The sequence below is a fragment of the Pristiophorus japonicus genome, chromosome 6, assembly GCF_044704955.1.
Source record: "Pristiophorus japonicus isolate sPriJap1 chromosome 6, sPriJap1.hap1, whole genome shotgun sequence".
Classification (NCBI taxonomy): Eukaryota; Metazoa; Chordata; class Chondrichthyes; family Pristiophoridae; genus Pristiophorus; species Pristiophorus japonicus.
This window is the reverse complement of record NC_091982.1, coordinates 177557471-177585444: the sequence shown is the minus strand read 5'-3', so window position 1 is coordinate 177585444 and position 27974 is coordinate 177557471. Positions and strand designations below refer to the sequence as shown.

General features: G+C 44.3%; 1 protein-coding gene across 1 annotated transcript in view; it reads right to left on the bottom strand.

Annotated features, from left to right (window-relative positions):
• atp11b (ATPase phospholipid transporting 11B) overlaps positions 1-27974 on the bottom strand; it is a 183318-nt gene that overhangs the window by 91166 nt on the left and 64178 nt on the right. The window contains exons 11-17 of the mRNA XM_070884058.1: positions 27389-27524; positions 18396-18593; positions 10601-10753; positions 9012-9184; positions 4466-4534; positions 859-932; positions 209-312 (exon numbers count right to left, since the gene is read on the bottom strand). Of these exons, the coding sequence (XP_070740159.1) occupies positions 209-312; positions 859-932; positions 4466-4534; positions 9012-9184; positions 10601-10753; positions 18396-18593; positions 27389-27524 (907 nt within the window). The remainder of the gene's footprint in view (positions 1-208; positions 313-858; positions 933-4465; positions 4535-9011; positions 9185-10600; positions 10754-18395; positions 18594-27388; positions 27525-27974) is intronic.

Here is a 27974-nt window from a genome sequence, read left to right as displayed (position 1 = left end):
TATATCTGCTGATGGTCTTTAGGAAGCCAGCGGTTGTTAGGTCTTCGCGCAAACCCCTTTACCAAGGTGGCATCCGGAAGTGTGCATACGCACCTCAGACTCTATTTTCAAGCATTAGGAGGCCGAATAGCGCCTAAAAAACGGAAGCTGCAGGGCCCAATCTCCGCGCACCCCACCCCACAATTCTACGAAAAAGTGCGTGACTTACTATAGCAAATTCATCCACGTGTGCACTCATTAGAGCTACTTCCCCACTTTTGGCCAATGGAAGGATGGAAGAATCTGCCCCTTTCGTGAACATTATCATATCTCCTGAAACAATCAGATGTTAAGAGATCTCAATGATGTGAAAAATATTTTACATATAAAATTAAATGCCTATATTTCCTCATTCATTAGAATATTCTTCAATGTAAATTGTTTCAACGAACTTACTGTCCCAGAAAACAAAACATGGTATTTCCTACTATACAAATAATTTTTTGAAAATTATGCTTGTTAAATGGATTATCAGACCAAAATTCATAATTCTCTAATGTGTACCTGTTTGCATAATTTCTAAGCCGACTGGGGGGGAACAAATTATATTTACCAAAAGGTGCTTTTCAATTTAGTGCCATATTAGTGCTGCCAGCTCCTAATACACAGTTGAATAATTAATGGGATTTTATCATACAGTTGCTGTTATATGTGCAGTTCATCCACAGTATTAGATTGCCTCATCTACTTATGTACCAACTTAATATATAGGTTATTTTTATGTGGGAAGCTTTTCCTTGCATGCTCACATTTACTGTACATTAATATGCAATTAATGTTCTCTTAAGCTTGTGTAGTTAGGATGCATTATCAATGTACCTTGTGGTGTTTCTACAATCACACTCATTCGCCTGCGATCTGCATCAAACTCTAAAACATCAAGAAGTTTGTATCTGTAGAAAGGGAAGAAGCAAGCAAAGTTATCTGCATTTTAAGGAATTTTTAAACTGCTCGCTGATTATTAAAAATGTGAGACATGTATTTTTCAGTATAAGTATTGCTTTTATCTCATGTCAATCATATGGTGTTTACTTCAGTACGTTTATTGCATTTCAGTAATGGACTAAACAACTTGGCACTGAGGCTGCAGCAGGACCATGGAAAGCATCAGAAACTGTAGCATAGGTCACATGAGTAGTACTCATGAGCAACTTCATGGGTGATGATCTAGTTATTATAAACAATACCCATTTACACTACAATAAAGGGCGAGATCAATGCAGTAGTGAGAAATTATATTGGCTCAGAAGATCAAGATGTAGAATCAGTTGGGGTGGAGATAAGAAATAATAAGGGAAAGACGTCACTGGTGGGAGTAGCCTACAGGCCTCCTAGCAGTAGCAACACTGCAGGATAGAGTATAAATCAAGAAATAATGGAGGCTTGTAAGATTGTACTAATCAAATTGGCAAAGGTAGTCCCAAGGCTTCATAGAGTATATTTGGGATGGTTTCTTAGAACAATACGTTGTGGAACCAACCAGGGAATACGCTATTTTAGATCTGGTAATTTGTAATAAGATAGGATTAATTAATGATCTCAAAGTAAAGGATCCTCTAGGGAAGAGTGATCATAGCATATTAGAATTTCAAATTCAGTTTGAGGGTGAGAAACTTGGGTCTCAAACTAGAGTCCTCAACCTAAATAAAGAAAATTACAAAAGGTATGAAGAAAGAGTTAGCTAAAGTGAACTTGGAAAATAGATTAAAGGGCAAGATCGTAGAAAAGCAGTAGCAGACATTTAGGGAGATATTTCGTAACTCTCAAAGATATATTCCAGTGAGAAAGAAAGACTTTAAGAGAAGGATGAACCATCCGTGGCTAACTAAGGAAGTTAAGGATGGTATCAAATTGAAAACAAAAGCATACAATATTGTGAAGATTAGTGGTAGGCCAGAGGATTGGGAAACTTTTTAGAAACCAGCAAAGGACGACTAAAAAAATAATAGAGTAGATAGATTATGAGTGTAAACTAACAAGAAATATAAAAACAGACAATAAAAGCTTCTATTAGGTATATAAAAAGGAAGAGAGTAGCTAAATTAAACGTTGGTCCCTTAGAGGATGACACTGGGGAATTAATAATGGGAAACAGGGAAATGGCAGAGACTTTGAACAAATATTTTGTATCGGTCTTCACGGTAGAAAATACTAAAAGCATCCCAATAATAATAGATAATCAAGGGGCTATAGGGAAGTGGGAAACTTAAAACAATTACTATCACTAGAGAAAAAGTACTAGGCAAACTAATGGGACTAAAAGTGGACAAGTCCCCTGGACCTGAAGGCCTGCTTCCTAACGTCTTAAAAGAAGTGGTTGCAGAGATAATGGATGCATCTATCAAAATTCCCTGGATTCTGGAGAGGTCCCAGCAGATTGGAAACCTGAAATGTAACACCCCTATTCAAGAAAGGAGTGAGACAGAAAGCAGGAAACTGTAGACCAGTTAGCCTAACATCTGTCATTGGGAAAATGCTGGAGTCCATTATTAAGGAAGCAGTGGCAGGACATTCAGATAATCATAGTACAATCAAGCAGAGTCAGCATGGGTTTTATGAAAGGCAAATCATGTTTGATAAATTTGCTAAAGTTCTTTAAGGATGTAACGAGCAAGGTGGAGAAAGTGAAACCAATAGATGTAGTGTATTTGGATTTCCAGAAAGCATTCCATAAGGTGTCACATAAAAGCTTACTGCAGAAGATAAGAGCTCACGGGGTTGGGGGTAATATATTAACATAGATAGAGGATTGGCTAATTAACAGAAAATAGAGAGTCAGGGTAAATGGGCCATTATCAGGTTGGCAAATTATAACTAGCGTCGTGCCACAGGGATCAGTGCTGGGGCTTCAACGATTTACAATCTATATGAATGACTTGGGTGAAGGGAGAGAGAGTAATGTAGCGAAATTTGCTGATGATACAGAGATAGGTATTAAAGCAAGTCATGAAGATGACACAATGAATCTGCAAAGGGATATAGATAGGTTCAGTGAGTGGACAAAAATTTGGCAGATGGAGTATAATGTGAGGTTATCCACTTTGGTAGGAAGAATAAAAAAGCAAATTATTTAAATGGAGTGAGACTACAAAATGCTGCGGTAGAGAGAGATCTGGGGGCCCTTGTACATGAAACACAAAGTTAGCATGCAGGTACAGCAAGTAATTAGGAAGGCAAATAGAATGTTGACCTTTATTGCAAGGGGGACGGAGTATAAAAGTAGGGAAGTCTTGCTACAACCGTACTGGCGTTGGTGAGACCACACCTGCATAGTTTTGGTTTCCTTATTTTAAGGAGGGATATACTTGCATCGGAGGCAGTCCAGAGAAGGTTCACTAGGTTGATTCCTGAGATGAAGCGGTTGTCTTATGAAGAAAGATTGAGTATGTTGGGCCTTTACTCCTTGGAGTTTAGAAGAATGAGAGGTGATCTTATTGAAACGTATAAGATTGGACAGGGTAGACGCAGAGAGGATGTTTCCCCTCATGGGGGAAATCTAGAACTAGGGGGCATAGTTTCAGAATAAGGGGTCGCACATTTAAAACGGAGATAAGGAGGAATTTCTTCTGAGGGTCATGAATTTTTGGAATTCTCTACCCCAGAGAGCTGTGGAGGCTGGGTCATGAATATATTAAGGTAGAGATAGATAGATTTTTGAACGATAGGAGAGTCAAGGGTTATGGGGAACGGGCAGAAAAATGGAGTTGAGGCCAAGATCAGATCAGCCATGATCTTATTGAATGGCGGAGCAGGCTCGAGGGACCAAATGGCCTACTCCTGCTCCTATTTCTTATGCAAGTGCAACATCGATGCAAAGCAAAACTGCTTTGCATCAACACTATAGTAAATGCGCTCTTAAATACATCATCAAACAGTAATGGTGGGTCGGTGAAATTAAAATTAAAACCATCTTTAATACACTGTTCAATGTAGTTATACTATACAAAAAGTTCCTAAGTTTGATTCCCATCTGTGGTGAGGAAGCCAATTTCATCCAGAACAGGGGTTGGAGTGCTGCAATTGACCTCAGGACTCTTAGCTTGAGAGAGTAAAATAAGCTGGGGTTCAGTTTCTGATTGTCATCCAATACACCTTGTGGGAAAGTGTGTCTGCATGTGGATGTTGGACAGGTGCAGAATTGGGAACAGCTGTGATGTCCCTTAAGAGCCTGCTCACACTCACTATCCAGGCTGATACATGAAGAATGGTCACTTGAATGAGGCGACACCAGTGGAACCACATTTTAACACATGTACATACATTCAGGAAACAAGGGGAGAAACGCAGTAAGAAAAAGAAAATCTCATCTCTAGATTTGACTGTACATTATGATAATCTTTTGAAGACCTGAATTTAAATTTCTTGTAATCATTCTCTTCACAACTTGAGAAAACATATCAAGGCCATGCACAAAGTATTAGGTTACCTTTCAATCTTTCCAAACGAGTTCAGTAATACATCATCGTCATTGGATCCTGCAAATGTAACCCCAATCCTACATAAGGGAAAATAAAATAGTTTAAATGCAGTGTCAATACAGAGAGCACACCTGATAAATAGCCATGTGGAGTAACAGGAGATTGCCAGTGCCCATGGAACTGTACTGTAGCCTAAGTTCCTTTTGCTTTTAAAAAAATAGTAAGAACATTGGGGCAAAACAAACCAATCAACTGATTTTAAAATATGCAGCAGCAAAGGTCATCTGCTTCATTCAGTAACAGGATGATATTTCATAATTAAGGATAACTTTAGATAACGATTGTTGCATTTAATTATTTAATCAACCAGATTACAAGTAGTGATTATAGTAAGATTCAAATCATCTGAAAGGATCATCATATTTAAGTTGCCAAGCTAATTATATTTGATTTTGCTATGTGCAGTTTGCAATATGCCAAACTGATGCTGTGAAATCTGCTTTATTTACAGTGTGGGGTGGATTCCACAGCTTGTGTGGCAAAAAGGGCAGAAGTGTGAAAATTACATTAATACTTTCTTTTCTGGCTGCCAAACATTCACATGAAAGAAGTGGCATACACGTCAACAAACAGAAAATCACAGTGTTAGCCAATACATGCAGACTGAGCAGTCACTCTGCCGACAACCGGAAAAAAGGAGCGAGAGAGAGAGAAAACGGAGAGAGAGAGAGAGAGAGAGAAAACGGAGAGAGAGAGAGAGAGAGAGAGAAAACGGAGAGAGAGAGAGAGAGAGAAAACGGAGAGAGAGCGAGAGAAAAAACGGAGCGAGAGAGAAAACGGAGCGAGAGAAAAAACGGAGAGAGAGAGAAAACGGAGAGAGAGAGAAAACGGAGAGAGAGAGAAAACGGAGAGAGAGAGAGAGAGAAAACGGAGAGAGAGAGAAAAAACGGAGAGAGAGAGAGAGAGAAAAAACGGAGAGAGAGAGAGAGAGAGAGAAAAAACGGAGAGAGAGAAACATAGAAACATAGAAAATAGGTGGAGTAGGCCATTCGGCCCTTCTAGCCTGCACCGCCATTCAATGAGTTCATGGCTGAACATTCAACTTCAGTACCCCATTCCTGCTTTCTCGCCATACCCCTTGATCCCCCTAGTAGTAAGGACCTCATCTAACTCCATTTTGAATATATTTAGTGAATTGGCCTCAACAACTTTCTGTGGTAGAGAATTCCACAGGTTCACCACTCTCTGGGTGAAGAAGTTCCTCCGCATCTCGGTCCTAAATGGCTTACCCCTTATCCTTAGACTGTGACCTCTGGTTCTGGACTTCCCCAACATTGGGAACATTCTTCCTGCATCTAACCTGTCTAACCCAGTCAGAATTTTAAATGTTTCTATGAGGTCCCCTCTCATTCTTCTGAACTCCAGTGAATACAAGCCCAGTTGATCCAGTCTTTCTTGATAGGTCAGTCCCGCCATCCCGGGAATCAGTCTGGTGAACCTTCGCTGCACTCCCTCAATAGCAAGAATGTCCTTCCTCAGGTTAGGAGACCAAAACTGTACACAATACTCCAGGTGTGGCCTCACCAATGCCCTGTACAACTATAGCAACACCTCCCTGCCCCTGTACTCAAATCCCCTTGCTATGAAGGCCAACATGCCATTTGCTTTCTTAACCGCCTGCTGCACCTGCATGCCAACCTTCAATGACTGATGTACCACGACACCCAGGTCTCTTTGCACCTCCCCTTTTCCTAATCTGTCACCATTCACATAATAGTCTGTCTCTCTGTTTTTTACCACCAAAGTGGATAAACTCACATTTATCCACATTATACTTCATCTGCCATGCATTTGCCCACTCACCTAACCTATCCAAGTCGCTCTGCAGCCTCACAGCATCCTCCTCGCAGCTCACACTGCCACCCAACTTAGTGTCATCCGCAAATTTGGAGATACTACATTTAATCCCCTCATCTAAATCATTAATATACAGTGTAAACAGCTGGGGCCCCAGCACAGAACCTTACGGTACCCCACTAGTCACTGCCTGCCATTCTGAAAAGTACCCATTTACTCCTACTCTTTGCTTCCTGTCTGACAACCAGTTCTCAATCCATGTCAGCACACTACCCCCAATCCCATGTGCTCTAACTTTGCACATCAATCTCTTGTGTGGGACCTTGTCGAAAGCCTTCTGAAAGTCCAAATATACCACATCAACTGGTTCTCCCTTGTCCACTCTACTGGAAACATCCTCAAAAAATTCCAGAAGATTTGTCAACCATGATTTCCCTTTCACAAATCCATGCTGACTTGGACCTATCATGTCACCGCTTTCCAAATGCACTGCTATGACATCCTTAATAATTGATTCCATCATTTTACCCACTACCGATGTCAGGCTGACCGGTCTATAATTCCGTTTTCTCTCTCCCTCCTTTTTTAAAAAGTGGGGTTACATTGGCTACCCTCCACTCTATAGGAACTGATCCCGAGTCAATGGAATGTTGGAAAATGACTGTCAATGCATCCACTATTTCCAAGGCCACCTCCTTAAGTACTCTGGGATGCAGTCCATCAGGCCCTGGGGATTTATCGGCCTTCAATCCCATCAATTTCCCCAACACAATTTCCCGGCTAATAAGGATTTCCCTCAGTTCCTCCTCCTTACTAGACCCCCCCGACCCCTTTTATAACTGGAAGGTTGTTTGTGTCCTCCTTTGTGAATACCGAACCAAAGTACTTGTTCAATTGGTCCGCCATTTCTTTGTTCCCCGTTATGACTTCCCCTGATTCTGACTGCAGGGGACCTACGTTTGTTTTTACTAACCTTTTTCTCTTTATATATCTATAGAAAGTTTTGCAATCCGTCTTAATGTTCCCTGCAAGCTTCTTCTCATACTCCATTTTCCCTGCCCTAATCAAACCCTTTGTCCTCCTCTGCTGAGTTCTAAATTTCTCCCAGTCCCCAGGTTCGCTGCTATTTCTGGCCAATTTGTATGCCACTTCCTTGGCTTTAATACTATCCCTGATTTCCCTTGATAGCCACGGTTGAGCCACCTTCCCTTTTTTATTTTTATGCCAGACAGGAATGTACAATTGTTGTAGTTCATCCATGCGGTCTCTAAATGTCTGCCATTGTCCATCCACAGTCAACCCCTTAAGTATCATTCGCCAATCCATCCCAGCCAATTCACGCCTCATACCTTCAAAGTTAGCCTTCTTTAAGTTCTGGACCATGGTCTCTGAATTAACTGTTTCATTCTCCATCCTAATGCAGAATTCCACCATATTATGGTCACTCTTCCCCAAGGGGCCTCGCACAACGAGATTGCTAATTAATCCTCTCTCATTACATAACACCCAGTCTAAGATGGCCTCTCCCCTAGTTGGTTCCTCGACATATTGGTCTAAAAAACCATCCCTTATGCACTCCAGGAAATCCTCCTCCACCGTATTGCTTCCAGTTTGGTTAGCCCAATCTATGTGCATATTAAAGTCACCCATTATAACTGCTGCACCTTTATTGCATGCACCCCTAATTTCCTGTTTGATGCCCTCCCAAACATCACTACTACTGTTTGGAGGTCTGTACACAACTCCCACTAACGTTTTTTGCCCTTTGGTGTTCTGTAGAAAACGGAGAGAGAGAAAACGGAGAGAGAGAAATTATATAGTGCCTTTCACAACCTCAGGATATCCCAACATGCTTTACAGCCAATGAAGTAAGACACTGAAATGTCAGCTGAGATAATGTACTCAAGTCTCTCGAATGGAACTTGAATCTAAAACCTAACTCAGAGGTGTGAGCTGCTACTGAGCATTAAGACATATTTGGCAGCTTTGCCGCTGTTCTCAGCAATCAGTCTTGGTGAATGCCAGAAAGTTTACCTGGCACTGACTGCCACCAACACAGGTTTAAGTGCAAGATTACAATAACTTAAAATAAATGATTTCATTCCATGAGTGCATACTGCAATGTGCAATGAATTCTTGTGCATATTAGCATATTTTTCTAAATCCACCTTATGAATGCATGAAATTGCAGCATTGATATGTTGGGGAAAAGTAATTTTTTGTAACTGGCGTAAGTAGAGCCCTTTAAACACAACTATATTGGCATCAGGATCCACAGGATAAACAAGGACATGAAACTAAATATGTGATAACCAATTAGAGTTATACCCTGGATGTCACATTCACTAGCATATGCAAACGTTGCTTGGCGAGGCAACTGATTTACAGAATGCAAACTAACTTCTGGCTGTCAATTCACAATGGAGGACATTGGGCATAGCAGTTTCATTTGTCTTTGTTTACTGCCACATCACCGAGTAAAGGGTCCAAATAATTAGAACTGAGGATCTCTGCCTCCATATTTTATACAAGGACAGTCCAACACGGTCTATAAAGTGAAAGTCTGATGTGATTACTTCTTTACACAAAGAGAAATTGCTGAGTTCAGATTTAACAAAAAGAAGCTACTTCTAAATCAAAGGAAGATTACATATATCTACTGAATGTATCAATTTATTGCAGAAAAAATGTCCTTACTTTCTGGCAGCTTCAACCAAAGCCTTCTCATCTGGTGAGGCAGCATAGTATTGCACTTTGGACAGATCAGCAATGACATGTCTCAAACTATGTCTCAGGGTCTCTTCCAGATCACTAATATGCACTGTGTGACAGATGGATATTGCCTTCAAGAACATCTTCTCCTCATCAGTCTAGGAATTGAAGCATGAAAAAGTCAGGACACTAATGATATTAATTCAGACAAATACTGCCTTTTGGAAAAAAAAAAGATCTTTTAAACATCGACATTCATTAGGCTACTTTAATTTGGCTAACCAAAGCTTATTAGCTGATTTACATCAGTACCAAAAATAATGAAGTATCCAATTCAGCTCAACTGCTGATTCTGCTGGTTCAGGCAATGAGTAGCCAAGCTAGGAATGTCTTAGTTTGGAACTCGTGAATTTTGTTGATCTCATTCAGATGCGCTACAATTATCTCTAGTACCTTTGGTTAGGAACGGAAAACATCAAGCTAGATACCTGTTCCCAATTATCATCCAGCAAGTCTGTATCTGTCACCTCTGAGTGACGACAGTATCAGGCTCAGGCTTGACTGAATAGCCTGCCAACAGTAACTGTCTAGGTTTATATAGGAAGAATGGGCACTTGGGTGAAATGCTGGAGGATGACCTGTACCCCAGAAAGGTCTTTCGGAAGAGGCAAACATTAGCAGGAAGAAGGAGGAGAAAAAAAAATAGGCATTATTAATCCATTTCGAAAAGGGGTAACAAAGTCTATATTTTTTGTAATACTGATCTGTTTTTCAGTGAAGGTAAAACGATTGTTCTTGAGTTTGCATGCTAGTCCCCTCAACAACAATTTAGAATATAAAATATATAATCCAGTGCAGCTCAATAGAATGATAGTCTGCTGGCTATGCAATGAGTGAAATCAGCCTCAACGCAATTCCTTGAATGATCGATAACACAAAAATGCTAATGACACAATTGGACAATCTCACATACTTGATTTGAGAAATGTAAAAATTAACATTAGTACACAACAGTGAATACTGTTCTAAGTTTGAGGTTATATTCACATTTGTTGGACAGAGAAAAGAGTCATTTACTTTATATTTGGCCATGGTCTGCCTGATCCAAGACAACTTTATACTGATACTGCATGCGAAAATAAAACAAGTATCCATTCCCCACCATTGACATTCCTCGCATTGATCAGCACAAAAATACAAATTTAAAAAAAAAAGAAAAATGTAACTGTCCCCAACCCATGAATATCAACAATATCCTGAACCAGATGATACTAAAAATCCTGAAGTCGTAGGCTGATGTTGATCTACTCGGATGAATAGCATCCTGCAGGGAACAGGCACATTGTACAAGTCATTTGAGTAGTTCTTTTCCAATCAATAATGGTGGATCTTGGGGCTGTATTTTTAAACAAAAATGTAATAGCAAATGTCTCCCTTGCATGCAAGAAATATTTTGAACTCTTTTTCCCTCTGAATACTTGAAAGTCCTCTGCTCTTTCCACCCTGCATATCTTTTAACTCAAGAAAATAAAATCAGATTAAAATAATAGAAAGCAATTATGTTTGGAACTTACAAAAGTGTGTCTATCCCCAAACTCCCCAGTGACTCCTTCAGGAACCAAACTGCCATTGATATATTTGTACTTAACGCCATTAATGGAGCATTCTCTGAATTTCATTTCATTTTCAGTCAATGTTCCAGTTTTGTCTGTAAACACGTATTCCACCTAATTATAAAAATAACATAAATCAATGTTATACATATCTGTTCTAGCACTTGTACCTTTTATTTAAAACACACAGCCCCCTGATCGTTCAAGGGGTAAATGCACCATTTACTGTGGTACTCAGCTAGACACCAGAAAGGTCCCATTTTCCATCATTGGTGTCTCCTGAGTTGCCCAATCTCAAGCAGGCAACAATTGGTTTCAGCTGTCCCAGACTAGGAAAGGGAAGGAGCAGGAAAACAATTGCAGGAATGTAATAAGTGATACAAATAAATTATATTGCCAAATTACAGAACTGTCATTAAATCTGCAATTGAGTATTGCAAATTCAAAAATGCAAACCATTTCACTTTGCATAGAATGAAAATCACTGGCATGCTGTATTAGCCAAACTTGAGTAACTTAAAATGGTTCACAGTTGAACGCAAAAGATTCCATTGCACAAATACTTGCAATATAAATGCCTATTAGACATACAATTATAAACATAATTACTTCTGTCTCAGAGGCAGACTGCTATTAACTGAGCCAAGCTGCCATTTCACTTCTGAGAAAGAAATTCAAAAGTAATGCGCTGCTGCAGATCAAGCGGATTGGTGGGCAACAATGTTCGTTTGTTTTTCCACAGTTAAAATTCACTTGATGGTAGCTTCCATTGTGTTTTGGACTGACGGATATAATTTCCAGTGCCTTCAGTTAACTTTTCACTATTTTAGTATCTCAGTCTTTCAATGGTCAGTTTCTTAAAATGTTATTGGCCAGTTTCTTAGATTTCAGTGTTAAGTGCTTTCGTGGTCAGGGGCTCAGTGATTTAGAGGTCAGTGGATTAACTACAATGGCAAGCCAGCTGGGACCCGTTGCAAGCGCATCCTGTTCTATGTCGCCAGTTGCTCGAGCTTGAGGAATAGCTGGAGTCACTGCAGTCCATTCGGGAGTTTGAGAGTTTCCTCGAACACATGTTCCAGGATGTGGTCACCCCATAGCTACAGACGGTGGAGGTGGTGAGGGAATGGGTCACCACCAGCCAGGGTAGGAGAAAGACACAGGTAGTGCAGGAACCCCTCAAGTCAGTGGGACTTACTAACCGGTTTACAGTTTTGAATACCAGGGAGGGCCGACTACTTGGAGAAATGCAGCACAAATCAAACCCCCAGCACTACAGGAGATTTGACTGAACAAAGGAGAAAAAGAATAGAAATGCAGTAGTCATAGGGGATTTGATAGTTAGCAGCATAGACAGGAGTTTCTGTAATTGCAAACTGGATTCCCAAATGGTATGTTGCGTCCCTGGTACCAGGGTAAAAGAATATTGGTTTCCGATCTCCTGGACTTCTCTGGACATCTAGACTACGTTTCTGCTTTGTGCTACACTGGATTGCACCACAACACTTCTCCACTGGACTGCACTGGAGGATTACCCAGTGTGTGTCTAACTCTGCTGCTAAAAGATTTTTTAAAAAATCTTTTAAACTGTGGCTGCCTCTCTGCTCAACTGGTTCTACTGGGTTATCAGCTTTGTTGGCTTCTGGCTAGCAGCTGCTATTTCATCATATCATCATCATAGGCATCCCTCGGAATCGAGGAAGACTTGCTTCCACTCTCAAAGCGAGTTCTTTGGTGGCTGAACAGTCCAAGACGAGAGGCACAGACCCTGTTACAGGTGGGACAGACATTCGTCAAGGGAAGGGGTGGGTGGGGCTGATTTGCCACATGCTCCTTCTGTTGCCTGCACTTAACCTTTTCACGCTCTTTACGTTGTCAAGGGCCGCGCCGTGAATCTTGATGATTGGAGGGTAGTGCTGTGCAGCGGGGACAGGCTGGTGGAAGACCTTTGTACCAGCCTGTCCCCGCTGCACAGCGTAAGGTCCATGCTTTCATATGCCTCAGTGAATACATTGACTATATCCTGGAGTTCAGCCTCAGAATGTGCACAGACGCAGGCGTCGTCCACGTACTGCAGCTCAACGACAGAGGTTGGGTGATCTTGGACCTGGCCTGGAGGCGGCGTAGGTTAAACAGCTTCCCACTGGTTCTGTAGTTTAGTTCCACTCCAGTGGGGAGCTTGTTGACTGAGGTGGAGCATGGCGGCAGAAGAGGGTTGGAGCGATGACTGCAGCCCTATTTGACCCCGGTCCGGATGTGAATTGGGTCTGTAATGGATCCGTTAGTAAGGATCATAGTCTGCATGTCAGCGTGAAGCAGGCGAAGGATGTTGACAAACTTCTAGGGGCATCTGAAATGGAGGAGGACGCTCCATAGACCCTCACGGTTGACAGTGTCAAAGGCCTTTGTAAAATCGAAAAAGGCCATGTATAAGGGTTGGTGCTGCTCCCTGCATTTTTCTTGCAGCTGTTGCGCTGCAAAGATGATATCCGTTCTGCCCCGTAGGGGACGAAATCCGCACTGTGATTCTGGGAGGAGCTCTTTCGGCCACAGGGAGAAGACGGTTGAGGAGAACTCTAGGGACAACTTTCCCAGTGGCTGATAGCAGGGAGATTCCCCTTAGTTGCCGCAATCGGACGTCCCCTTTTTTAAAAATGGTCACAATCACTGCACCTCGGAGATCTCCCGGCATGCTCTCCTCCCTCCAGATGAGAGAGATGAGGCCATGTCTCCGTGCCAACAGCGCCTCTCCGCCATACTTTAGCACCTCAGCAGGGATTCCATCCGCACCCGTAGCCTTGATATTCTTGAGCTGTTTTATGGCTTTGCCTACCTCGTGCAACGTTGGAGTTTCAGAGTTGGTGACGGGTCGCATGCTGCGGGACGGAGTCGAGAACACTCGAGTCAACACTTGCTGTCCAATGACTCGTTCTACTGGTTTTTCAGCTTTGCTGGTGGCTGGCTTGTGGTTTTACATTTTTTCCGCCGCCTTGATCCATGGTGACCTCCAACATGCGTCAATTTCGTCATCATCTTTCTGCACCACTACCGACTCTCATTCCTACGGCAACCTCCATCCTCGAACTCTCTACCCTTCTAACAGCTTCTGGACTTCACTTACCTGCTGCACCTGTCTCTGAATTTGGACAGCGGTTCTTCGATGCTCCATGTCGGCTCCATCCTGCTTACATTGGCTATGTCCCTCAATGGGACCTTTGAATTTTGGAGCCACACCCTGAAGTTTCTCTGGAATGTGTGAATGGAACCTCCCAGCCTAACTTTGCACATTGTAACACGATTCATTTTGACTTCAGAAGTCAGAAAGGACACATCCCTCCCTCAGCCAAAGTGCCTCACCCCAGCACGTGCATGACCTTACCCCCACCCCCATAGATGGGGCATTGTGTACGGATCGTTAACAGGTTTTTTGGGTATGAAGTGAATAGTGAGTCGTGACGTCTGGATTTCATCCACTCCAACAATGTCCCTTGTAGGGGGTTGCAAGTACGTGATCCATCTTCAAAGATCGCGATCTCTCTCACCTGCCGCTTCTCTCCCCGCCAGCCCTCGGGGCCAGATGGATTGGAGGCTCAGCGCTGCCCAGGCCTCGGAGCTGCAGTGAAGGCAAAGTGGTGTTGTGGGGCTGCTCGGACGCTCAGCACAGTGGAGGCAACGTAGTCGACGAATTGGAGGATGGATGGGCGCATGTGCGGAAAAGGGTTAGTGCAAATTGCGCCGGGTTTTGCGGGGGGGCGCGGACGGACGTAATCGACTATTTGTCCTAACTCGCTTCTGCGCATGCGTCAGGAAACGCATGCACTGAAAGGAGACTGAGTACAAATAGTTACTCTGTTGAATTTGATCCTGGTCTTCCTACTATTGTTTCCAACCTATTCCCTACTACCAGAAAATATGTATCCCATTAATTATTACATAACCACGCCTATGTAACCTGAGCTTTTCCACGTGTGCACTTTGGCTGCCCCTCCAGACCAGAGCCATTCATTTCTGTTTCCACTTTTTTCTCCTCCCTTTTCCCTCGATCCCTCCCTGACCATTCCCTCCGGTCGTCATGCCAGCTTTCATCTCTCCTCTGCCCTCTCAAATCCGTACCCCAATCCTTCATTACTCTTCGACCTTTCGACTCTCCTGCCGCCATCCCAGGGTTGATTCCCTCTTAGATAAGCCTACAGATTCCCTCTATGCCTCTCTTGGCATCCTATGAAGGGTCCATCGAGGCACTCGTCGCTGCCTCCTTATGAGCAACAACCTCAACTGTCTCAGCCTACTCTCTCACCGATCTTCCCTCCCAGCATGCAAACTGGGGGCTAATTTTGCCAATCTCCTCCCCATCCAACTCACCCCTCCCAGTGCTGACTCTGTGGATCAGCCATCACCAACCCTCTCCGCATCTCCCTCCAGAATGTCCGTTCACTTGAGAACAAGACCGTTGCCATCGATGAGCTTATCGTGGATGATTGTATAGACATCATGGCCCTGACGGAAACTTGGCGGAGGGATGATGACACCTTATCCTTAAATGAAGCCTCCCCACCTGGCTATACTTTCCACCACTTGCCCTGCCCTGCCCAGACTGCAGTGGCTCTCATCACCAAATCATGCCTTGGTTTGTCCCCCTACTCCTCCAGTACTTTCGCTTCTTTTGAGCATCTCACCTTATTTCCACCCCTCATCTCATTTAAAATTCTCGTTCTCTACTGCCCACCCAACCGAAGTATCTTCTCTGCTTTCTTCCCTCAGCGTCGAACAACTGCTCATCCTCAGATGATTTCAACCTCCATTTCAACTCATCATGCTCTCTTTCCTCTAATTCACTAGCCTCCTATGCTCCCTTAATCTCTCCCTCCATGTAAACTGCCCAACCCATATTCACAGCCACCCTCTCGTGGCCTCGCTACTCCCATCGTGTCAATTCCAGATAACCCCATCTCTGACCATTTCCTCATATCGCTATCCACCCACATCCTTCTTCCCCTTCCGCCGCCTCCCCCCACGCCTCCAAACCCTACTTCCCCGTGTCCGTCCCTGGAAAAAACTCTCTTACAACTGCACTTACGAAATCACAACTGTCCAGCCTTTGGCCGTTCATCCACCACGACACTTTTGCAACTACCGACCTACTCAACCACACCCACACCTTTGATGCCCTAGTCAAACCCTAATACGGCTCTCATCTTCGCTCCCTTAAGTCCAAGGGAAGCAGACTTGAATGGATATGGCGGACCACTGGTTTAGCCATTCACTGCCAGATCTGGCTGCAACACAGAGTATTATCGGGTCCTGCTCTCGTCTGCCCAAATTACTCACTCTTCCAGAATCCTTCTGAAATGCAAAGATCAACCCCGGCTTCTTTTCTCCACTGCTAACCATCGTGTCAAATCCCTCTCCCCTGTCTCCTTCACCCTTGTCTCTGACAACAAATGTGAGGAGCTCACAGACTTCGAAGATTGAGACCATCCTTTCAGCTGCCTCTGCCAATTCACTTCCTTTCCCTAACCCACCAGGCCAAACTTCTTCTAAGGTACCCCCTTCCCTAGCCCTGAACTCACATCTTTCTCCAGTTTCTCTCCGATCTCCCTTCATGACCTCTCTGGGCACATCTTGTCCATGAGACTCACTTCCTGCTTCCTCGACCCTAATCCCACCAAACTGCTGACCACCCAACATCCTTTTCTTGCTCCTATGTTAGCTGATATTGTTAACAGTTCACTCTCCTCGGGTACTGTCCCCTCTCCCTCAAATCTGTCATCACCCCTCTCCTCAAAAAGACAACCCTTGAACCCCGCCGTCCTTGCAAACTACCGCTCCATCTCCAACCTCCCTTTCCTCTCAAGTCCTTGAACTTGTTGTCGCCCCCCAAATCCATGCCCCTCTTTCCCACAACTCCATGTTTGAATCCTCCAATCAGGTTTCCATCCTTCCCACAGTACTGAAACAGTTCTCATCAAAGTCACAAGTGACATCCTTTATGACTGTGACGAAGGTAAACTATCCCTCATCCTTCTTGACTCATCTGCAGCCTTTGACCCGGTTGACCACTCCATCCTTCAATGCCTCTCCACCGTCGTCCAGCTGGGTGGGACTGCATTCACCTGGTTCCATTCTTATCTATCAAATCTTAGACAGAGAATCACCTGCAATTACTTCTCTTCCCTGCCACCACATAAGTTACCTCTGGTGTCCCCCAAGCTTCTATCCTTGTCCCCTCCAATGTCTCATTTACATGCCGCCTCTCGGCGACATCATCCGAAAACATAGCATCACTTTCTACATGTACGCTGATGACACTCAGCTCTACCTCACCATCACTTCTCTCGACCCCTCCACGGGCTCTCTAAATTGACAGACTGCTTCTCTGACATCCAGTTCTGGATGAGCAGAAATTTCTCCAATTAAATACTGGAAAGATTGAAACCATTGTTTTCAGTCCCTGCCACAAACCCTGTTCCCCAGCCACTGAGTCCATCCCTCTCCCTACCATCTGTCTGAGGCTGAACCAGACTGTTCGCAACCTTGGTGTCACATTTGTGGGTTCAATTCCCACTCCAGGGACTTTGAGCACATAAATCTAGGCTGACACTCCAGTGCAATGCTGAGGGAGTGCTGCACTGTTGGACGGGTCGTCTTTCAGATGAGGCGTTAAACTGAGGTCCCATCTGCTCTTAGGTGTAAGTAAAAAATCCCATGGTGCTATGTCAAAGGAAAGCAGGGGAGTTATCCCCAGTGCCCTGGACAATATTTATCCCTCAAGCAACACAACAAAAAAAGAGATCATCTGGTCATTATCACACTGCTGCTTGTGGGAGTTTGCTGTGCGCAAATTGGCTGCCGTGTTTTTTCCACATTACAACAGTGACTGGAAAGTGCTTTGAGAGGTCCGGTGGTCGTGAAACGCGCTATATAAATGCAAGTCTTTCATTCTTTACCCTGAAACGAGCAACCAACCACATATCCGCAGCATAACTAAGACCGCCTATTTCCACCTCACATCATCGCCGATTCTGCCCTTGCCTCAGCTCATCCACTACCGAAATGCTCATCCATGCCTTTGTTACCTCTAGACTTAACTATTCCAACACACTCCTGGCTGACCTCCATGTCCTACCCTATGTAAACTTGAGGTCATCCAAAACTTGGCTGCCCATGTCCTAACTCGCATCAAGTTCCGTTCACCCATCACCAGTGCTCGCGGACCTACATTGGCTCCCAGTTAAGCAACGCCTCTATTGCAGTCCGTGTGGTGAAGGTACTCCCACAGTGCTGTTCGGGAGGGATTTTGCCCTAGCGACAATGAAGAAGTGACCTAGTGCAGGTTTTCAAGATGATGAGAGATTTTGATAGAATAGAGAAAAATCATTCCCTCTGGCGAGTGGGTCAATAACTAGATTCAAAATCATTGGAAAAAGATCTAGAGAGAAGATAAGGAGAATTTTTTCCACTCAGAGTTTTCGGGATTGAAACACTGTAGCTGAAAAGCCGATTCCATAAATAATTTTAAAAAGGGAATTGGATAGGTAATTGAGGATGAGGAACTTACAGGGATACGGTCAAAAAGTGGGGATGTGGGACTAAGCATGATTGATCTTTCAAAGAGCCAGCACAGACATGATGGGCCAAATGGCCTCCGTCTGTGCTGTGTCCATGATTACTTCTGTTGCAAAGTGCCGAAATGGTGTCCTCAGCTTCATCAGGCTTAATGCTCAAAGACGGTTTACCAAATATGCAAATTAATTCTCACCTGTCCAAGTTCTTCATTAAGGTCTGAGGTGTTAACCTGTGCACGCTGATCTGAGGCTTCATGGTACAAGTCAAGATCCCACATTATGAAAAAGGATCCCAAGAACTTCTGCATCTCAACGGTAACATAGAGTGAAATTGGAATGATGTAATTGTACAGCACCATGAAAGCCAAGAAATCAGATATAATGGTCAGAATCTACAAACAAAACAATATTGTCACTGTACTGTATTACACTATTAAAATAAAACACTGATGTATCATGTTCTTATAGCTGTCAAAACATTTTGAAAATATACACATTACTCACTTCATATGTTCTTCTTTGCAGTTTCTTTTATGCTGTGAAATACATTTTCAAGCTATATGGTTGATCACCAAGCTACTTAAAAGTTTTCAGCTTCCCAAGTTACACAAGAAAATAAGAAATAGGAGCAGGAGTCGGCCATTTGGCCCCTCGAGCCTGCTCCACCATTCAATCTCACCCAGCTTTGCATTTTCCTGTCTGGAAATTTAACCCTATGAAAGCGAATTCTCTAGTCAGGCACAACCAAAGTTTATTTCAGTTAATCACAAACCAGATGAGTCCTGCAATTTTAAAAACTATTGGACCCCTTACTGAGTGCTCCTGCAAGTGAAACTGGTGGTATATTGCCCAGTTGTTTCAACTCCCTTTCCGAACATAAGAACATAAGAAATAGGAGTAGGCATTTTGGCCCCTCGAGCCTGCTCCGCCATTCAATAAGATCATGGCTGATTTGATCTTGGCCTCAACTCCACTTTCCTGCCCACTCCCCCATAATCCTTGACACCCTTATCATTCAAAAATATATTCAATGACCCAGCTTCCACAGCTCTCTGGGGTAGAGAATTCCAAAGATTCACGACCCTCAGAAGAAATTCCTCCTCATCTCCGTTTTAAAAGGGCGACCCCTTATTCTGAAACTATGCCCCCTAGTTCTAGATTCCCCACGAGGGGAAACATCCTCTCTGCATCTACTATCAAGCCCCCTCAAAATGTTCTACATTTCAATAAGATCACCTCTCATTCTTCTAAACTCCAATGAGTATTGGCCCAACATGTTCAATTTTTCTTCACGACAACCCCTTCATCTCAGCAATCAACCTTGTGAGCCTTCTCTGAACTGCCTCCAATGCAAGTATATCCTTCCTTAAATAAGGAGACCAAAACTGTACGCAGCACTCCAGGTGTGGTCTCACCAACGCCCTGTACAGTTGTAGCAGGACTTATCTACTTTTATACTCCATCCCCCTTGCAATAAAGGCCAACATTACATTTGCCTTCCTAATTATTTGCTGTACCTGCATGCTAACTTTTAGTGTTTCATGTACAAGGACGCTCCCCCTCCCCCCCAGAGCTCTCTGTACCTCAGCATTTTGTAATCTCTCCCCATTTAAGAAGGATTGGCATTTTCTATCTAGAGGAAGCTTATTGTATTTGTTTGCAATTGGAAGACAGCAGGTAAGTGGCTATGGAAGCATGACTCTTTCTGACTCTGAGGATCCTGAGGAAAGGCTCTCTGGACAAAAGACTATGGGCTCAAGTTTCGGACACACGCTAGAACGGCGCACATCGGAGAGGCCCGCCTAATTTATAGAACAGAAATTGCGCCAAATATTTACCTCGCGATTCTCCGATAGCTGTAGGCTCATTTCCTCTTCGGCGCGGTGCAGCAGGAGCTGCTGGGGGCGGAGCTACAGCCCTGCACCAAAAACAGTGCCGGCAGCTGCGCGCATGCGCAGTAGCTCCCGGCCCTCCCAGCGCAACCTGTCTCTGGGGCGACGACCCTATCCCAGGCCGAGTGGCCAGACGCATCTTACCTGGCGGTGGGGCCCGCTCGCCTGGCCTCTTGCTGGGGTCTGCCCTGCCCAAAGTCCTCCTGGGAGCCCAGCGCGTTGGCGACGGGGTCCGCGCCCCCGGCCACTCGCTGAGGCGGCCCCGCCCGAAGTCCTCCTGGGAGCCCGGCGGCGTTGGTGGCGGGGCCCGCCCGCCCGGCCTCTCGCTGGGGGCGGGCCCTGCCCGAAGTCCTCCGAAGTTCTCATTGGAGCCGGCGTCGTTGGGGCCCACAGCCTCTCGCTGGGGGCAGGCCCCGCCCGAAGAGTCGTCTGCGCCAGCGGCCCAGGCATCAACTCGTGGGCCCCGCCCGATGTCCTCGGCGGGGCCTGGCTTCGTCGTCGTCTTCTTCTCCGGTTTTTGGTTTATTTATTGATTTATCATTTATTATTGATGATGGCTCTTTATTTGTAAAAGTGAAGTGTTTAATGTTTGCAAACCCCCCTCCCCTATCTCTCGTTCCCTATGCCTGATTTCTAAGTGTAGGCAAGGTTTTTCTGAGCGTACAAAAATCTACACTTACTCCATTCGAAGTTAGTTTGGAGTAGATTTTCGCTGCCTAAACTTGAAAAACAGGCGTAAGTGACTGGACATGCTCCCTTTTGAAAAAAAATCTGTTCTAAAATGGAACTATTCTAACTCACGAGAACAGGAGCAAACTAAATGCTGAGAATTGCAATTTGTAAGATGCTCCATTCTAAACTAGTTGCTCAAAAAAAATAGGAGCAACTCAGGCCGAAACTTGAGCCCTTTGGAACTAGTGTGCAGCAAGGACAGCTGTGAACACTGGGCAACACTAGGTGAAATATTTTCAGCAGCCAGCAGCTAAATACCAGAGGTAGACTGACATGTGTGATCCCTCCATATGCCCCAAATGTGCCTTGTATATAATTCCGCTGCCCAAGACCCAAGGTCCCTTCTAACACTTACAATTGGAGATCACAGTGGAGATCCTGATTTTCCACCATGCTGAGCAGGCAGGAAACAGATAGGAACATACGATCAGGAAAACAGATAGGAACATACGATCAGATCATGGCTGATCTGTATCTTAACTCCATTTATCCCCCTTCATTCCATAACAACAAAAACTTGTATTATATAACGCCTTTAACGTAGTAAAATATCCCAAGGCGCTTCACGGGAGTGTTTTAAAACAAAACAAATAAATTTGACACCGAGCCACTCAAGAAATTATGGCAGATGACCAAAAGCTTGGTCAAAGAGGTAAGTTTTAGGGAGCATCTTAAAGGAGGAAAGAGACAGAGAGGCGGAGGTTTAGGGAGGGAGTTCTGGAGCTTGGGGCCTAGGCAGCTGAAGGCACAGCCACCAATGGCTGAGCAGTTATAATCAGGGATGCTCAAGAGGGCAGAATTTGAGGAGCGCAGACATCTTGAGGGGTTGGGAGATTACAGAGATAGGGAGAGGCGAAGCCATGGTGGGATTTGTAAACAAGGATGATAATTTTGAAATCGAGTCATTGCTTAACCGGTGCAAATGTAGATTGGCAAGCACAGGGGTGATGGGGGAGTGGAACTTGGTGCGAGTTAGGACACAGGCTGCTGAGTTTTGGATGCCCTCAAGTAGGGTAGAATGTGAGAGGCCAGCCAGGAGTGCATTGGAGTAGTCAAGTCTAGAGGTAACAAAGACATGGATGAGGGTTTCAGCAGCAGATGGGCTGAATTAGGGTCGGAGATGGACAATATTGTGGAGGTGGAAATAGGTGGATTTAGTAATGCTGCGGATGTGTGGCCGGAAGCTCATTTCAGGGCAAATATGACACCATGGTTGCGAACAGTCTGGTTCAGCCTCAAACAGATACTAGGGAGGGGGATGGAATTGGTGGCTAGGGAACGTAGTTTGTGGTGGGGACCAACGACAATGGCTTCAGTCGTACCCAATATTTAATTGGAAAAAAATTTCTGCTCATCCAGTACTGGATGTTAGACAAGCAGTCTGACAATTTAGAGACCGTGGAGGGGTCGAGTGAAGTAGTAGTGAGGTAGAGCTGGATGCCATCAGCGTACATGTGAAAACTGACACCGTGTTTAACCCTTAATACCCTTGCCTATCATAAAGCTATCAATCTCAGTTTTTACATTTTCAAATGACTTAGCCTCAGCTAAGGGCCTAGCTCTAATTTTGTTACACCCCTTGTTCTGGACTCTCCCACCCGAGGAAATAGTTTCTCTCTATCCACCATTTCAAATCCTTTAAACACCTCCATTAGATCATCCCTTAAACTTCGATACTTGAGGGAATACAAGCCTAGTTTAAGAAACCTGTCCTCACAATTTAACCCTTTTAGCCCAGGTATCATTCTGGTAAATCTGCACTGCATCTCCTCCAAGGCCAATATATCCTTCCTGAGGTGCAATGGCCAGAACTGAATACAGTACTCCAGTTGGAGCCAAACCAGAGTTTTATGTAACTACAACATAACTTCTTGTCGGATTACATAGGATATATGGCACAAAAACAGGACTTTTGGCCCAACCAGTCCATGCCGGCATTTATGCTCCACTTGAGCCTCTCCCCCCCCCACCCCCGTCTTTCCTCATATAAATCTATCAGCATAACCTTTATTCCTTTCTCCCTCATATGCTTGTCTAGCCTCCCCTTAAATGCATCCATACTATTCGCTTCAACCACTCCCTGTGGTAGCAAGTTCCACGTTCTCACAACTCTTTGAGTAAAGAAGTTTCTTGGTGATGGCTTCTAGTTATGCTCTTCACCACAAGTGGAAACATTCTCTCTGTATCCACGATATCAAAACCTTTCATAATTTTGAAGACCTCTATTGGGTCACCCCTCAGCCTTCTTTTTTCATGAGAAAAGAGACCCAGCCTGTTCATCCTTTCCCGATATGTATACCCTCGCATTTCTGGTATCATCCTTGTAAATCTTCTCTGCAGCCTCTCCAGTGCCTCTATATCCTGTTCACAGTGGTCTGACCAAGGTTCGATAAAAGTTCAGCATAACGTCACTACCTTTCAATTCTATACCTCTCAAAATAAACCCTAGTGCTTGGTTTGCCTTTTTTATGGCCTTGCTAACCTATGTCTCAACTTTTAGTGATTTGTGTACTTGTATCCGAGATCCCTTGGTTCCTCTACCCTACCTCGACTCACACCCTCCAAGTAGTAAGTGACCTCCCTATTCTTCACCAAAATGTAACACCTCCCATTTATTTGTGTTGAACTTCATCTGCCAATTATATGCTCATCCTACAAGTTTATTACTGTCCTCTTGTAATTTGTTTTAGTCCTCCTCGGTATTGACTATCCTCCCTATTTTGTCATCAGCAGATTTAAAAATTATGTTTTTGATTCCAAAGTGTAAATCGTTAATTGTGAACAGCAGTGGTCCCAGCACGGATCCTTGTGGAACACCATTACCCACCTTCTGCCACTGTGAATAGCTACCCTCTACGCCTACTCGTTGCTTTCTATCTTGAAGCCAGCAAGCTATCCATTCTGCTACTTGTCCCGGCTCCGCATTCTCTGACCTTGTTCATCAATCTATTATGGGGTACTTTATCGAAGGCCTTTTGAAAATCTAGATAAATTATATCTACTGTCTACTCTCTCTGTTACTTCTTTAAAAAGTTCAATAAGGTTGGTCAAGCAAAAACTTTCCCTTTTGAAATCCATGCTGAATCTACATTACAATATTTTTGGTTTCTAGATGTTTTTCTATTTTCTCCTTTAGTAGGGGTTCCATTATTTTTCCTACCACTAATGTTAAGCTGACTGGTCTATAATTCCCTGGGATAAAGGCCAATATTCCAGTCTTTTAAATTATTTTTGTATCTGTTCACTAGCTTTTAGTAATTTCTGTACATGGACTCCTAAATCTCTCTGCTCCTCCACAGCTCCTAGTTTCTCAGCTTTAGAAAATTCTCTTATCTATCTATCTGTTTAGGTCCAAAGTTGATGACTTCACACTTCCCCACATTGAATTCCATCAGAGAGTTTTGCCCACTCACTTAATCTATCAATGTCCTTCTGCAAACATTCTGCTCCCACCTACACTACTTACTATGGTACCTAACTTAGGGCCCAAATTTCCCCAACCCCGACTTTGTTCGCTGGAAATGGTGCTGAAAATCTTACTCACGATTCTGGCTGCTCTGCTGTGTGTCCCAGGTCCTGGCGTGGCGCTCCTCATGGAGTGGGGGGGCGGAACTACAGTCCTGCACCGAAAACAGTGCCGGCAGCTGCGCGCATGTGCAGTAGAGTGGTCGCGCATGTGCAGTAGCTCCTTCCCATGATTGCGATGATGATGCTTGCAGAATGCGTCCCGTCCCACCCCTATCCCAGGCCTGCCGCTGAGGGCTACAAGAAACAGGTTGGTGCGACTGAGTTTTGATCAGGGTGAGAGAGAGGGGGGGGGGGGGGCGGTTGGTCGTTTTTGGCTGCAGTCTAGTGGTTTGGACCGAGGATAGTTTGTTGTGTAGTGACGTCGCTTGCCATGCTGGGCTGGCTTTGCGTTCGTTTGGTTGGGTGGCGGTTTGCCAAAGAGTCTCTGCAGCGCCGTGTGTTGCGCTGGACCTTGGTGTCCTTCCACACGTGGCCCACCTGGCTCTAGCACACTTGCCGACCGCTGAGCGTGCGCCCAAGTCAGTCCCCGTATGTCTCGCCGCCGTCACTGCTGCCTGCTTTTATCCTCCAACACTCCGCACTGCCCAGCCACTGCTTCTGCCCTTTCTATCTCTCTCGCTCCGCTGTCGCCTCTCTCTCTCTCTCTGAATCGGAACTCCAGAACGGTGAGAGCAGAGCCTGGGCTCCAGTGCACTTGTGCACCCACCCCCCCGCCCGTCTGCCTGCCTGTACTAGCCCACCCGGGTTGGGTCTTGAGGATAGTGGTGTACGTGTTGTTGAGCTGGAGATGCCGGCCGGCGCCGATAAAATACCTTTCTGCCTACGACCTACGACCCCAGGGCTGTATAGGGCGTGTCAGCCGATCTCCGCACTCCTTTCGGGGCTAAATGTGGTCTGTGGTCTCTCATGCGAGGGAGCCGAAGCCCCATGCATCTGCCAGGTTTCAGGCTGCCGTTTTTAAAGCCTGACCAAAAACCCGAAAAATGGGCAAAAAGGAAAAAAAATTCTCGCTCGAAAAGGGTTGAAAGTCGGTGAGGCGGCAGCTGCGTTCTCTCCCCTCTATCCCAGGCCGAAGAGACTCCTTCACGGCCAGCCGCTGCCGAGTTTAGTTGAAGGTAGAATTTACTTCAGTTCTTTATTTTTTATTGAATGTTTATTACTTTTTGTGCTTTGCTTCGTGCTTGGTGGTGCTTTAAATGTAGTTACTCGTCCCGATTCCTTAACTCTAGATAAGGTTTTTCTGTGCGGACAGAAGTGGTAACATACACTGGCCTAACTATTTGCTGGCCAAACATCTAAAACACCTAAGTGGCTGGGAACGCCCCCTTTTGAAAAAAAGAAATTGAACTAAAAAAAAAACCCCAAACTAATTCACTTACACTGGCGCAAATTAAATGGCCAGAATTGCAACTAAAAAGATACTCCAGAAAAATCATGTTGCTCCAAAACAAACGGAGCAACTCCTGGGGAAATTTGGGCCCTTAGCGTTATCAGCAAACTTGGCTATATGGCTCTCTGTTCTTTCATATAAATATTACACTATTATACTGATGGAAGATTCAGTAAGACAAAGGTTCTCTACCAACCTGCCCCTGCCACACAGTACTGCTCCCCGATTATCAGGATCCATGACAGGACCTTGGTCAATGTGGACCACTTCCCTTACCTTGGGAGCCTATCAACAAGGACAGACATCAATGACGAAGTTCAACACCGCCTTCAGTGTGCCAGTGCAGCCTTCAGCCGCCTGAGAAAAAGAGTATTCGAAGACCAGGATCTCAAACCTGGCACCAAGCTCATGGTCTACAGAGCAGTAATGATACCCGCCCTCTATATGCTTCAGAGACATGGACAATGTACAGTAGGCACCTCAAAGCACTGGAGAAGTACCACCAACGTTGGCTCCACAAAATCCTGCAAATACATTGGCAGGATAGGTGCACCAACATCAGCGTTCTCTCTCAGGCCAACATCTCCAGCATCAAGGCATTGACCACGCTCAATTAGCTCTGATGGACGGGCCACATTGTCTGCATGCCTGATACTAGACTCCTGAAACAAGCACACTATTCCGAGCTACGTCACGGCAAACGAGTCCCAGGAGGGCAAAGAAAATGCTTCAAGGACACTCTCAAAGTCTCCTTGAAAAAAATAAACATCCCTATCGACTCTTGGGAATCCCTGGCCCAAGACCGCTCAAAGTGGAGGGGAAGCATCCGAGAAGGTGTCGAACACTCGAGTCTCTTCACTGGGGGTACACGGAAGCCAAGTACAAACAGCGGAAAGAGCGTACAGCAAATCAAGCACCACATCCACCCATCCCTCCAACCACCATTTATCCCACCTGTGACAGAGACTGTAGATCCTGCACTGTCTCATCAGTCACCTTAGAACTCATTTTAGTGTGGAAGCAAATCATCCTCGACTCCAGGGGACTGCCTAAGGAGAAGACACTGATAAATATAGTGAAAAGCTGAGGCTTAGTACAGGAGGGGGCACCACTCGTCACATCCTGCCAATTCAAGTACATACCCATTATGCTTATTTGCTGTCCCCTGCCTCCTAACCAATTCTCTACAATATGTTCCGATGTACATTGTGGGGAAATCACTCAGCATATGGCTGATCTGGTCAGCCAAAAGCAGTGGATCAGGTTTTTAGCATAAGACACTCAAATTGATATCAACACAAGTTCCAGCATAAATTGCACTGCACAATTAGTAAATCATTAGTTACAATGAACACACAGGATTCAAAAACGGAGACAAGAAGTTGCACAAATCCCATGAATGGAGAAGAAAATAGTCAATAGCATTCGCTATCAGTTGAAGGTTCTTGTAATCCTTGTATTTACAGATTAATAAAAAAGAGCTTTTCACTTTATAAATGGGAACCATCTCAGAATGATTATATTCAATGTAAATGTGCAATATTAAATTAAGCATTTAATCTGAAAAGAACATTACCCACATGCAAATAGTTACAAAGGTTTAGGATGCCCTAAATGAAGTTATAATAAATCTGTCCATACTCACTCTGCTGCTATTTTTCTCCTGGACAGTTCTTTCATTGTACAAAGGCTCATACCACCAAACGTATTTCAAGATGGTACTAATAATTGCTTCAACCACAAGAATTTCCAGGAATACTATCAGAAAAGTGTTCATAGACCTACAAATGGGAAGAAATATCACAATTTAGTTTTGTAACATTTGCTTTTGCTTGCTGATATATATTGATAACATCGATAATATTAAAAACATTATCCATGTACTTGCTTCCTGTCTGGATAAGAACATATGGGCATTAGAAGTAAGCCACACAGCCCCTTGAGCTTGTTCTGCCATGCAATATCATGGCTGATCTTCTACATCAATTCCACTTTCCTGCCCTATCCCCATACCACTTGGACTTAGTGTCATGCTTTTGTCACACTTTTTGTCTCGACTTTTTCCAATTATAATTACCTATAATTTATAATAGAAAATGCCTATGTAAACTTGCCACTGATTGGGCCCAAGTTTCCACATGATTTGCGCCTGATTTTTTTAGGAGCAACTGGTGGAGAACGGACTATCTTAGAAATCGCAATTCTCCACATTTTTTTTTCTGCAGTTCTAG